Below are 12553 nucleotides of genomic sequence, written 5' to 3' on the forward strand. Positions count from 1 at the left end.
GGTAGGGGACGGGCCTGCCCCTCGCGGGGGAACACGCTTTGAGAAACAGCGCTCCAGTCTTTCCATCCGCGTTTCTCCGGGGTCCCCCTGTCTCCTGGCGTGGACCGCTTTCCTCCCAAATGGAGGGAGGCCGCTCCTCTCCCGCCTCCCACCAGTCCATCCTCCCTTGTTTTAGAAACGCTAGTCTCATGGACATCCCCTTCCCTAAGCAGCCGTTCCCGCGGCATCTGGCCCGGGAGCTCTCCTCGCCGTACCAGGCGGGGGTGTGACGAGGTCGGGAAGGCTTCCCGGAGGAGAGAGCCCTGAAGGGAAGGTGGGTGCTGGTGGTCAGGAGGGACCCAGGCTTGAGGAATCAGGTTGGAGCAAAGAGGAGGCCAAGGTGACTGAATTCAGGGGAGGAGGGGCGAGGAAGAGCGGCTGGTGGGGGTTGAACTTAGTATTCGGTGCAGTGGGAGCCGGGGGAGTGTGGAGCAGGGGCCTGGTGGGTAGGAGGTGACCGGTGCTGGTGGAGAGGGCGTTACAGGGATGGCCGTGGAGGGAAGGGCGCCAGTTAGGGGCCATCCCCAATCCGTACTTAGGTGCCCCGGGCGTGGGCTGGGCAGGGCAGGGCAGGGCAGTCTGCCAGTGGAGATGAAGGAAGCAGACGGGCGCTGTGAAGCTCCAGCTGGCGGACTTCCCTTTGAATCGGTGAGGGGCGAGGGGCAAGGAGGTTTGGGTGGACAGGCGACGAAGGAAGAGCCGGGCGTAGGGTTATGTCAGGTCAAGGTTGGATTCAAATGGTGCAGATCCCCGCGGGGCTGGGGAGCGGCTGGACTTGGATGGGAGATGGCCGGTGGCATTCCTGCTGTTAATGCATTTCTCGTCACCCTCAACCGCCTCGCTCCCCTGTGCCGCCAGCCCGACGGCCTGCCTCGTGCTTCCCAGCCTTGGCGTGGTTCCCTGATGGACTGTGGTTCCAGAAGGGCGGCCGCACCTGGCTGCGCCAGCACAGAGCCCAGTCGTGCCTGCCTGGAGGAGGTGCACCCCCCAACTCCACACCGTCCCCTCTGCCCACCCACCCTGGGGGGCCCTCTCCTGTGGATCCTGGTCACGGGGCAGCAGTAGACCAAGAACTCGCTCAAAGTACCACGGAGATAATGACCTGTAGACAGGGCTCCAGCAGCGGCAGGACTGAGGCCAGAGACCCAACACCAGAGGGCCGGCCTGGCTGTCGTGTGTGTGTGTGTGTGTGTGTGTGTGTGTGTGTGTGTGTGTGTGTGTATGTGTGTGTGTGTATTAGTTTCAGAGAAGTAGGGAAAGAGAGAAATAAAAACATCAATGATGAGAGAGAATCATTGATTGGCTGCCTCCTGCACACCCCCACGGGGGATGGAGTCTGCAACCCAGGCATGTGCCCTGACCAGGAATCCAGCTGTGACCTCCTGGCTCATAGGTCAATGCTCAACCCCTGAGCCCCGCTGGCCGGGCTCGGCCTGGCTGTACTGACCCTTCCAGTGCTGAGTCCTAAAGCAGGCGGCACTGGTCCCGCTTCCCACAGCAGGGCTGGGGGTCTGGCTTGGGCACAGCTGGGGTGGGGGCTGGGGCAGGGTCTTCCTGGCTCAGTTTCTTTCTCTTGGTCGGCGTCCTCAGGCTCTCCCCCCGGCCCCCATCTTCAGCTGAGGGGCTCAAGCCCCAGCCTTTTCCCCTTGGCCCCCAACCTGGGTCGGAGAGGTGCTGCTGGGTCACCGGTCGGCTCCTGCAGCAGGGACCTTGGTGGGGAGGGAAGGCCCCGCGGGCAGTGGCCTGTCCTGGGGGTCCACGCGCTGGGCAGGGGCTGCGGCCCACGGAGCAGCCCGCTCACAGGCCTCCCCGCCCCGCAGACCACTTCCACATGCAGTCCGAGTCTCTGATCGGCCCCCTGATGCAGAGCATCTCGCACCAGCACTGGAAGGTCCGAGTGGCCGTCATCGAGGCCACGGGCACGGTCATCCAGTTTGGCAACGCGAAGTCGGTGGACGACGTGCTCCCTCACTTTGCCCAGCGGCTGTTCGATGACGTCCCGCAGGTAACGGGAGGCCCCTCCTCCCAGGAGCCAGCGGGCCTGCAGGCTGGTGTGCGCTGGCGCTGGCTTCCTTTTCTTCAAGATGTTACACCAGACGCCTTGCCTCAGCCCAGGTGCCCGTTTCACTGCTTCCAGGAACTGGGAGCTGAACTGTCTGAATACATTTGTTATTCCTCAGCCCGAGCGTGTGAGGAGGACTGTGTCCTCTTAGGGGAGGAGGGAACCTCAGCTGTGTGCTTCTGTGTGCAGAGGCATCTCCCACGTGACCCCCTCTGAGGCAGACTTAGTGGCAAACCGGGCCTGGGAGGAGAAGGGGGGTCGGGGCTAACTCTTTTCTTTGGGCTTTAGGTCCCGTTGAGCGAAGGACAGACAGAGATCGGGATGCTGGCTTTCTTTGTTGGCAGAAGCCACCTCGGAGGGCGTGTTAACTCATAAAACATCCCAAGGGGCAGAGGAAGCCTGCAGCGGGCACGCTGTCTCCCCAGGGGAGGCACGTGGAGGGGACCCCGTGCTCCCAGTCACGGGAGGGGGAGGCTGCGGCCCCAGGCAGGAATCCTAGGGTAGGAGGCTCCCCTGCCGTCGGCTCTAATGCCCCTGGGTGGTGGCATGCCCCCCCCCCCCATGGGGGAAGGGTTAGCCCCGTGCGTGGAGCCCGGCGTCCCAGCCTCTCCTGGGTCTCGTGTCATGTCGGTGCTTTCCCTGCCCTGCGGTCTGGAGCTATGGGACGTGCTCAGGGTCACCCAGCTGGAGCGAGCCTCCGGCCAACCTGGTGGCACCAGGCTGCCTCCCACCCCAGGCGCACGGCGTTCTTCCCAGTTACTTTGCTTTGGTTTTTTGGTTTGTGTTTGTTGTTAGTCCTCACCTGAGGGTACTTTCCCATTGATTTTTAGGGAGAGTGAAAGAGAGAGGGAGAGACAGAGAGAAACATTGATGGGTTGCCTCCTGCACGCGCCCCTGACCAGGGTCTGGGCCAGGGAGGAGCCTGCAACCCAGGTATGTGCCCTTAACTGGAATCGAACCCGGGACCTTTGATCCACAGGCCAAAGCTCAGCCAAACTGGCTAGGGTTTTAGTTTTTTTAAACACCTCTATTAAGCTGTAATTCACATAACATACAATTTATTTAACGTGTTCAATGTTTTTGATATATTACATTATTTTTTTTTTAAATATATTTTTATTGATTTTTTACAGAGAGGAAGGGAGAGAGATAGAGAGTTAGAAACATCGATGAGAGAGAAACATCGATCAGCTGCCTCCTGCACACTCCCCACTGGGGATGTGCCCGCAACCCAGGTACATGCCCTTGACCAGAATCGAACCTGGGACCTTTCAGTCCGCAGGCCGACGCTCTATCCACTGAGCCAAACCGGTTTTGGCTATTACATTATTTTTAAATTTTTGGTAAAATATATGGAACGTGCCCTAGCCGGCGTGGCTCAGTGATTAGAGCGTTGGCTCGCGTATCAAAGGGTCTCAGGTTCACTTCCAGGTCAAGGGCACATACCTGGGTTGCAGGTTTGATCTCTGTCCCTGATCGGGGCCTGTGCAGGAGGCAACCAATCAATGTGTTTCTCTCACATCAATGTTTCTCTCTCTCTCTCTCTCTCTCTCTCTCTCTCTCTCTCTTTTTTTCCCTCCCTTCTTACCACCCTACCCCTTCCTTTCCTTTCTTCAAAAACCAATGGGAAAAAATCGAGTGAGGATTAGCCCATCACACACACACACACACACACACACACGGAAGGTAAAATCTGCCGTTTTAGGTTTTTTTGCTGCTGTTGTTAATCTTGGACCAAATTCCTGGTTGTGAACTCCATCCCAGGGGCCGGGCGGAGGCAGGGCTTCAGCCAAGCTACAGCTCTGCCCCTCCTGCTCCCCTCACTGGCGACGGGCTCTGCCCTCAGGGAACTAGACCTGGGCACCGGGTGTGTTTTGAGCTCCTTTCTTCCCTGTGGTGCGAAGGTAGGTAGAGGTGTGCCCATCACCGTTACAGACAGCCAGCAGCAGGACTGGGGGTGCCCGCTGGGCTCCCCAAGAGTCCCAGCAGGTCGCCAGCAGCTGGTTAAACCCCCGCGGCCCGCAGGTTCCCCCCAGAACACTGCAGACAGCACTGTGCTGGGGGCGGGAGGCTCGCTCTCTCCAGCAGAGGGTCGGGCCGGAGCACCGACCGGGCCCGGGATTGGCCGGCGAGCCGAGTGAGCACCTGGGACCCCGGCCCAGCGCTGTCCTCCGTGAGCGTGCCCCACACGTGCCCTCGGCGCTGTCTGCCCAGCGTGAAGCTTGCTTTCTGCCCCGCAGGTCCGGCAGGCGGTGACCCGCGTGGTGGGCGGCTGGCTGCTGGCGCTGCGGGACCGGTACTCCCTCTTCCACAAGCTCGTCCCCCTGCTGCTCAGCAGCCTCGACGACGAGATGCCGCACATCGTGTGAGTGACGGGGACTCGGGCCTCCCGTCCGGCGCAGGGAGGTGGGCTGACCACCCCGCCCCTGCTGCTGCGTGTCCCTGTGGGCTGGCTGTCAGGGACCCGCCTTCCCGAACCCGTCCCTGACAACAGTGTCGTGTGCTCACGGAGCCCAGCCTGCCCTTGGTCTGAATGTGTGAGGTCACGTGGCATAAAAGGGCTCTGTGGTTTTTTAAATGTAATTTTCCTACTTAACACTTTGGGCACAGACCTCAGTCAGCTCTCGGTGCTGTCGGTAAAGTGCGCAGGCGCCCGGCAATCCTGGCCCGTCCTCCCTGACTGTCCCTGTGTCTGTCCGTCTGTCTGTCCGCAGGCAGGAGGCCGCCAGCCTCTGGGAGGAGGCCGGCCTGCAGTGGCAGAAGGAGAACGAGGAGGACCTCAAGGACAAGCTCGACTTCGCCTCCCCCCCACCTGCCCATCACCCCTCGCCAGGTGGGTGCCGCCTTCCCGGACGGTGACTTGGGTGGGGCAGCCTGAGAGCCTGTCCCAGGAGAAGAGGGCGAGCCCAGCGTGGAGCTGGAGCCGGGCCTGCGCAGGGCTCGTCGCTGGGCGCCTCCCCTCCCGGCCAGTCTGTGTGTCTGTCTCCACTTGAGGGACATCTCGGTCGGTCATGTTGGTGACGTCCTGTGAGGCCAGCGTCCCCACCTGCACACAGGTTCTGCGTGACTGTCCTCCCCGGCAGATGCTGAGCCGCGGGCTGGGGGCTGGGGCTGGGTGGGGGCTGCCCCGTGTGTGCCCGAGGCCCGGGCACGGTGAGGCGTGTCGCCTTGTGGGTGTTGGGCAGGACCACACAGGGTGTTGAGCTGGGTTCTCTGTCCTGTTCAGGGGTGTCGAGGCTTCTCCGCCGTCTTGGACCTGGTCCTTGGTCAGACCTGTGCTGTGTGGCTCCTAGGCCCCCGCTTGTCCCCACCCGGCGGCCCAGCGGGCCCTGGGCTCCCTCCTCAGTGTGTCCTCCCCCCCACCTGCCTCCCTCCACAGCAGACAGGGTGCTGCTTCTGAGTAAAAACCTCTGCTCTCCCCGTCGTCCGAGAGGGCAGGCTTGTCTGTGCCTGCGTCCGGCACCTGGGGCAGGTATGCGGGTGCAGTCGCTCAGCAGGTGTGGTGGGTGGGTGACTGTCCTCTCACCTGTGAGGCGGACGGTCTGATGTGTGGCTGAGGCACAGACCTGGGCGGTTAACAGACCCGCTTTGAGAAGGTGACGTGACTGCTGGGAGGCACCGCACGCGGGCACCACGCCTGTCCAGCGGCACCTGGGCCAGGTCTGGTCAGGGCCGGCCCCTCCTGAGGACACAGGTGTGAGGTGCCAGTCACGGCACTGAAATAGCCCTTTACGGCGAAGCCGCGGGCGGGAAGCTCAGCAGGGCCTCGCCGCTGTCTCCCCGTCGGTGTTCACCTGACAGTGCCCCTGGCCAGGAGGCACCCGGCACCCGGCAGGTGCCTGAACGGCCCAGCAGCGGCAGGTGACCGCGTCCCGGGCTCCTCTGCTGTGAAGTCGTCCCTGTTGAGGCTGTTTTCCATGGTAACGCTCGAGGGAAAGGAAGTACCCACAGCGCGGCCTCTCACACGGGCGTGGAGGCGGCTTTGCTAACTGTCTTAGGAGGAAGTAGAGCCGTCGACTAGGTCTGTTGTAGCAGGTGCTCCCTGTCCAGCACTGTGTTCTCTGTTCCCACGTCTGCCCGGAGCTCGCTGCCCTGCTTTGTGCTCATCCAGGGTTCGGAAGGTGTCGGGAAAGAGCCTGATAGTTGTCAGAAACGTTACGCTGTGCGAAGACAGGAGAGGCCGCGGGAGGTGGCGGGAGGGCGGTGTGCTCCGAGGGTGAGGACCAGGGCACTGCCCATTATGGGCAGGAACGGGACAGGCCTCCGTCCGGCAGCCATGTCGCACCTGGTTCAGTTCACGGCCCAGGAGGGAACGGGTGCGCACCTGCCTGGGCCAGGTCTCAGGTCCGAGCAGGTGTGGCTCCTTGTCATTTCCCTGACTCCCATCTTGGTTGACCCCTGGCCCCTGCACGGCGGGAAGGCCCACGCTGGCGCTCTCGGCACAGCTGAGCCCAGCTGAGCGCGCCTCCTGCCTGCTGTGCGGGCCTGGGAGTCGGCCTGCAGGCCTGCCGTCGGACTCGGGGAAGCAGTAGGAAATCGGTTTCTGTTTTCCTGCTGCAGCTAAATTCTGCTCAGTCTCACGCAAACAGCGGCGTCAGCTCCCTGCACCGCCCTCCCGGCCGGGCCCTGCTGTCCTCTCCCTGGCAAGCTTTCTGGTTGTGAAAGTGCCAGTTGTGTTTTCAAAGAGAAGGTTGGTGGGTAACTGCGCATTCTGGGCTCCTGCGGGCCGTCCGCGCTCTGGGCGGGAAGAGGCTCATCCACACGCCTCCAGGCACCTCCCTGGGACCGTTGTCGCCACCACTGCTGCCGGGCAAAGGCCTCACCTTGTGTCGCCTCAGAATAACCAGCTCTGGCCCAGCTGGTGTCGCTCAGTGGATAGAGCTCAGCCTGCAGACTGGAGGATCCCGGGTTCGATTCCAGTCAAGGGCACATGCCGGGTTGCAGGCTGGATCCCCAGTAGGGGGTGTGCAGGAGGCAGCCAATCATTGATTCTCACTCATCTCATCATTGATGTCTCTCTCTCCCTCTCCCGTCCTCTCTGAAATCAATAAAAACATTTTTTTAAAAAAATAAAAATAAATAACCAGCTCTGCAGAGGCGTGGGGTGCAGGCGCTGGCCCTCACGCGTGGCCTGCGGCAGCACGGCAGCATCTCCGCACGTTAACTGCTTACGTGGGCTCCAGGCACCCACTTAACACGCAGCGAGAGGAGGCCTGTCCACCCACCCGGGTTTGTGTGGGCGTGCTCCCAGCAGCCCCACCGGGAGTGACCCAGGTGCCCACCAGCGGAGGGGCACACACGGGTCCCTGCAGGCACGCGTGTTCCTTGGCCACGAGGGGAATGGAGTTCTGACACGGCTGCACCATGGTCTCAGACACATGCTCAGTCCAAGCAGCTCGCGTACGTGACGTCGCTAGAAAGGACAGCGCTGCCAGCACGAAGAGGCTCTGAGCTTCACGGTCACGTCTCGTCTTTTCCATCTAGAGACGCGCCCAGGGCTGGGCTGTCGGGAGCTCGTCTTCAGAAACCTCTCCAAGATCCTCCCCGCCATCTGCCACGACGTCACGGACTGGGTGGCGGGGACCAGGGTGAAGGCCGCGCGGCTGCTGGCGGTGCTGCTGCTGCACGCGGAGGACCACGCCACCCAGCACCTGGAGGTCCTGCTGCGGACCCTGCTGCTGGCCTGCGCCGACGAGGAGGGCGCCGTGGTCAGCAGCGTGAGTCCCTCCCGCCCTTCCCAGCCTTCCCGCTCCCTCCGTGCGCTCTGATTGGGCGGCGGCAGCACCTAGGGTGGCAGCCGAGGACCCAGCCCCACAGCTGAGACCAGACGCTCCCCGTCCCCAATGCCCTCACCCGCCCCATCCCGCTCTGCGCTCTGTCCTCTGAGGCCATCTGGAGACACACAGCCTGGGGGGTGGGGGTGTTCTCGCATCCCCACACCCTGGGTCACCCAGCTGTGCGGCGAGCTGTCCCTCCTCACAGCCAGGGGCTCCAGGGCCTGGGCCCTGTGCGGTGGCCGCGTTAGGGACCCCCCAGAACTGAGCCTCCCACCAGCCAGACGCGCTGCCTGCACCCAGCGGCGTCATCTCTGCTCAGGGACGTTCTTAGCGCAGCCCGGGCCTGATTCGGGCACCTGCCCGAGAGGGCCCAGGGCCGTTTCTGGTTAGAAAGCAGATGTGCTGGGGTGGCGGCCCTCAGCCCTTGGCTTCCTCCGCAGTGTACCAGGTCCGCAGAGCTGATCGGGACGTTCGTCAGCCCAGAAGTATTTCTGAAGCTGCTCTGGCCGATGCTGAAGAAGTCGCCCTCCGCCTCCGGCCTCCTGGTCCTCGCCGCAGTCATCCGGGGCTGCCCGAGGGAAGCCCTGCGGCCACACCTGAAGGCCATCACCACGGAGCTGGCCGGGGCGCACATCCGTCAAGGCTCGGAGAACGTAAGTGGGCAGGTGGGGCGCCGTCATGTTATCCGGGAACATTTTCATGATCAAGTCCCATCGCACGCGCGTCTCTGGATGCGTCCCAGCCCCGTCCAGGCCAGGCCAGCGTGTCGAGCCTCGAGACTGGCACTCTGCTCCTCTGGACAGACCCGTGTCCTGCACCTCCGTGTGGGCAGAGGCGCCCTGCCCCGCCCCAGACATGCGTGTGCAAGTGAGAGTGCATGTGGGCGTGTGAGTGCGTGTGCATGAGTGTGAGCCTGTGCATGTGTGAGCGTGTGTGTGTGTGTGTCACACGTCTGTAGGAAGGCGGTGGCGTTTCCTACAATTACCTTCAGTAGCTGTAAGAACAGGCCGCGAATGTCTTGCAAGAACAGCCTGAAATTTGAAAACTCCTTGTGAAGCCGAGGGGCCAGGGCGCTGGGAGCTGCAGGGCTGGGCGTGGTGCCACGGCCCCAGGTGTCCGGCCGAGCGTGCGCCTGGGCTCCGTGCAGGAACGCAGCCTCGGCTTTGGAATGCGTCTAGTGACAGGCAGCGGAAGTGAGGAAGGGATTACACGGGTGGCTCACGCCGTCTCTCGGGGTGCAGGGGTGCGGGGTGCGGAGGCCTGGGGCTCGCGTGGCGTTGTTGCAGGAGCAGCCCCCTCTGTGTGTAGGTAGATTGAAATTCCCGGTTAAGTACGGAGAACTGCAGTGTTTCCTCCAGCCGTTGCCATGGTCACAGCAGGGTTCAGGTGCTAAGGACGAGCCGGTGCTAGAAAGCAAATTCCTTTTTATTTTAATGACTGTTCCTCACGTATATGTTATGTTTATGTTTAACAATTATGGTAAAATGGCCGCTCCTTAAACATAACACTATGTTTATGTTTAATATAACTATTAAAATGAACGCTCCTTAAATACATATGGTAGGTCATTTTAGAAACTAGACAAAATCACATCCTCAAAAAATCAGTCCCCCAGCCCAGGCCTAATCGGACCGTGGGAGAAGTCAGGGGTCAGGTGTAAGCACCAAACAGCTCCACGGGGCTGGGTGTCCAGGCCTGGCAGGCCGTGCCGACGGACCCACCCCGCCCCCTGCCACCTTGTCCCGCGTTCGTCGGAAGCCGTTTTTGTCCCTAGAGTTTTATTTTTGTGACGACGTAGAAGCACAGAGGGGTTTTCAAATGCACAAAAGCAGAATAGAGCAGACCTCCAGGCGTCACTCACCGGCTCTCGAGCTCCTGTCTGCCGTCCGCCACCTTTTTCTTGAACTCGGGGAGGAGCTGAGGTGTTTTGAAGCAAATCCAAGATGCCCAGTCATTTCACTAGTGAATTCTCCATCACGAGTTAGCATCACTAACACATAAGAACTTCTTAAAATGTGCGTAAAATACCATTAAGCAGTTAATGAAATTAGCAAGAATGTGTTCATTCCCAATTGTTCGGTTGGCCATTGTGTAAACAATGGCCTTTATGGTTGGCACACTGGACGCCGTGGCCGGGCACCGCGCGTTGTTTCAGTGGCTCGTGGTGGCCATGCCCGTGGCCCCGTGAGGTGGCAGTGGCCCAGGAACCGGGCTGACGGGCTCCCGCCCTGTTCACAGCTGCGCTACGGGGAGAACCTGCTGCAGTGCGTGCAGGCGGTGGTGTCCACGTGTGGAGAGGACTGCCGGGGGTGTGGCCTGCAGCTCATGCAAGTGCTGGTGACCGTGATGGCACTCCCGGGGGCCCCGGGCCTCGGCAGCCAGGTGAGCCTGCTGGGGACCCCGCTTGGCTTTGTGGGTGACGATGCCCACCTCTGACGATGAAATCACGACTGTAAATCTCACAAAGATGAGAGACGCACCCGTGAGCTGGCCTCGGGGTGCCCAGGACCTGGGTGCCCTCCAGTCGCCAGCTTCCGGGTCTCGGTGAAGGCACCGAGTGTGGGTGTCGCTGCAGGGGGCGTGGAGGAGGGTCCTCGCCCAGACCAGCCCTGTGGTGGCGCGGCTGACGCACACGCACAGCTAACGCACGTGCACACGCGCGGCTGAAGGCTGGAGAGACGCTGGTGGCGTGACTTCCTGTTTAATGTTCAGGCAGCTGCGCTGTCCCGTTGGCCCTGCCTTAAGGCTTAGAACATGGACGTCCGTCCCCGTGGGCCCAGGAGCTGCTGCTCCGAGAGCCGAGACGGCTGGCCTGCGGGACAGGGCTCCTCCCTCCCCCTCCTACCCTGGGGCCTCTTCAGCTTGGCTTGTTTCAGAGGCCATCTCCGCGGGCAGCGGGCGTGAGGTCACAGCCATCAGCTCAGGTCTGCGGACAGACGTACCGCTGTCCCCACCCACGGAGAAGCGGGAGGGCGCGTGGGGGCACCCGGCCTCCCTCATCCTCTGTCCAGAGCAGCAGTTACTGTCGCCCACGGGCCTGTCGGGGCAAGAACCGAGCAGAGGACACAGGCGGGGGTGGGGGCGTCTGCGCTCATGTGCACCAGGGCCGCTGCGTCACTTGGGAGCGGCCGGCCCCTGCAGTCCTCGGCCCTGGACGGCGTCCAAGGGTTTGCACTCTCCTCCTCACGGGGACACGGCCCGAGTGGGCTGAGCAGAGGAGGAGATGGACCCCGCCTGTGACTCACCCCTTCCAGGTTCAGGAGACCGAGGACGCGCTGGCCGCGGTGGAGAGCAGTGGCGACGGCCAGGACCTCTACCGCCAGCACGTGGGCCCCCTCCTGGAGTGGCTGGGCGGCTCCCAGCGGGGCTGGACGGCGCACTCCCCGGAGCTCCTGCAGTTCAGCGTGCTGGTCGCCCACGCAGGTGAGCCCGTGGCCCAGTGCCCTGCGCTGTGCTGAGCGAGGAACAAACCTTAATTTTTGAAACGCTGAGAACATTGTGCTGAGCTGGAGTGTAGCTAAGTCCGCTCAGCACGCGTGTCCGCGGCTCTCGGGCAGAGCCCAGCGTAGGCGGTCGGGTTGAGTGGCTGCCGGAGCCGGGCCCAGCTGTTCCCAGGTTCTCAGCTGTGAGTGCACGGGCTGTGCGTTCCTGTGTTGGTTCCCGTTAGTTCATTCCTGTGTTCGTGTCCATTAGTCACCGTACTGCTTCCCTGAGCCCCTCCTGCCCGCCCCGTGCCTGTCCTTCCCCAGGCGGGTGGGAGCGGGGGCAGGTTTGTCCTGTGTGACAGCCCATCAGCCCATCCTTGTCCCCTGCTGCTCTGCAGGAGTGTCCCGTGCCACAGGGCCAGGGGCTGCGCGGGACCACGTGTTCCCCAAGCAGGTCCACGCGTCCGGGGCTCCGGGGGTCACAGCCCAGATGGGGGTGCTGGGCAGGTGTCCGGGGACCAGCCTGCGTTGTGGCAGGAAATCTGGGGCTCGAGTTGGCTGCCCCGAGCGGCCTCCTAAAATCTGTTCCTGCTCGCAGCTTAAGCTCTTCCTCACGGTGGTGGCCTCACTGATTGGCACCTCGGAAAACCAACTCTTTGGGGCCACACCTCACATTCTACCCCAGAAAACACTGGCCGCACAGCCCAGTCACCTGACTGTTTCCTCCGACGCCCTCTCTGTGTGCGGGGTGCATGCATGGGGGGTGCGTGTGCCCATGGGGGCTGGGGCCTGTCTGAGATCCTGGCGTGGCGTTCAGGGAATCCCATTGTTTCTTTAGTAATTGACTTTTGTTGATGTTTAATACATGGCTTAGCTTTAATTTTTAATAATTTGGGAAAACATAAGAAGTAGAAAGTTTACAGAGTGATTAGGTGAGTGGGGGCTGAATGTTCTCGGTGACTTTTCTTTGATAATCACGTCCATGATGGGGCGGGGTCGCCCCTCGCGCGGGGGGCTGCTCCCTGTCTGGTGGGGGCTCCCGCCTCCACGGGGACAGGAGCCGGCTGCTCTGTTCCAGGCCCTGCCCTCGGAGAAGCGCTGCCCACCCTGGTCCCCGTCCTCCGGAGCTGCCTGCAGCCCGACAGAGACCCCCAGATGCGCCTGAGGCTGCTCTCCATCCTGTCCCGGGCGCTGCTGAGCGCAAAGGAGACCGTGGACTCCCAAGGGTACGTGGGCTCCCCCTCGCCCGC

The 12553-nt window shown here is 62.2% G+C and overlaps 1 protein-coding gene across 1 annotated transcript in view; it reads left to right on the forward strand.

Annotated features, from left to right (window-relative positions):
• The first annotated feature begins 188 nt into the window (after positions 1–188).
• The window catches only part of DNAAF5 (dynein, axonemal, assembly factor 5), a 19519-nt gene continuing 7154 nt past the window's right edge, over positions 189–12553 (forward strand). The window contains exons 1-9 of the mRNA XM_014535267.1: positions 189–250; positions 1510–2044; positions 4342–4466; positions 4816–4934; positions 7586–7818; positions 8319–8531; positions 10117–10260; positions 11133–11301; positions 12382–12529. Coding sequence (XP_014390753.1) covers positions 189–250; positions 1510–2044; positions 4342–4466; positions 4816–4934; positions 7586–7818; positions 8319–8531; positions 10117–10260; positions 11133–11301; positions 12382–12529 — 1748 coding nt within the window. The remainder of the gene's footprint in view (positions 251–1509; positions 2045–4341; positions 4467–4815; positions 4935–7585; positions 7819–8318; positions 8532–10116; positions 10261–11132; positions 11302–12381; positions 12530–12553) is intronic.

The sequence above is a fragment of the Myotis brandtii genome, unplaced genomic scaffold (assembly GCF_000412655.1).
Source record: "Myotis brandtii unplaced genomic scaffold, ASM41265v1 scaffold1408, whole genome shotgun sequence".
Taxonomy (NCBI): Eukaryota; Metazoa; Chordata; class Mammalia; order Chiroptera; family Vespertilionidae; genus Myotis; species Myotis brandtii.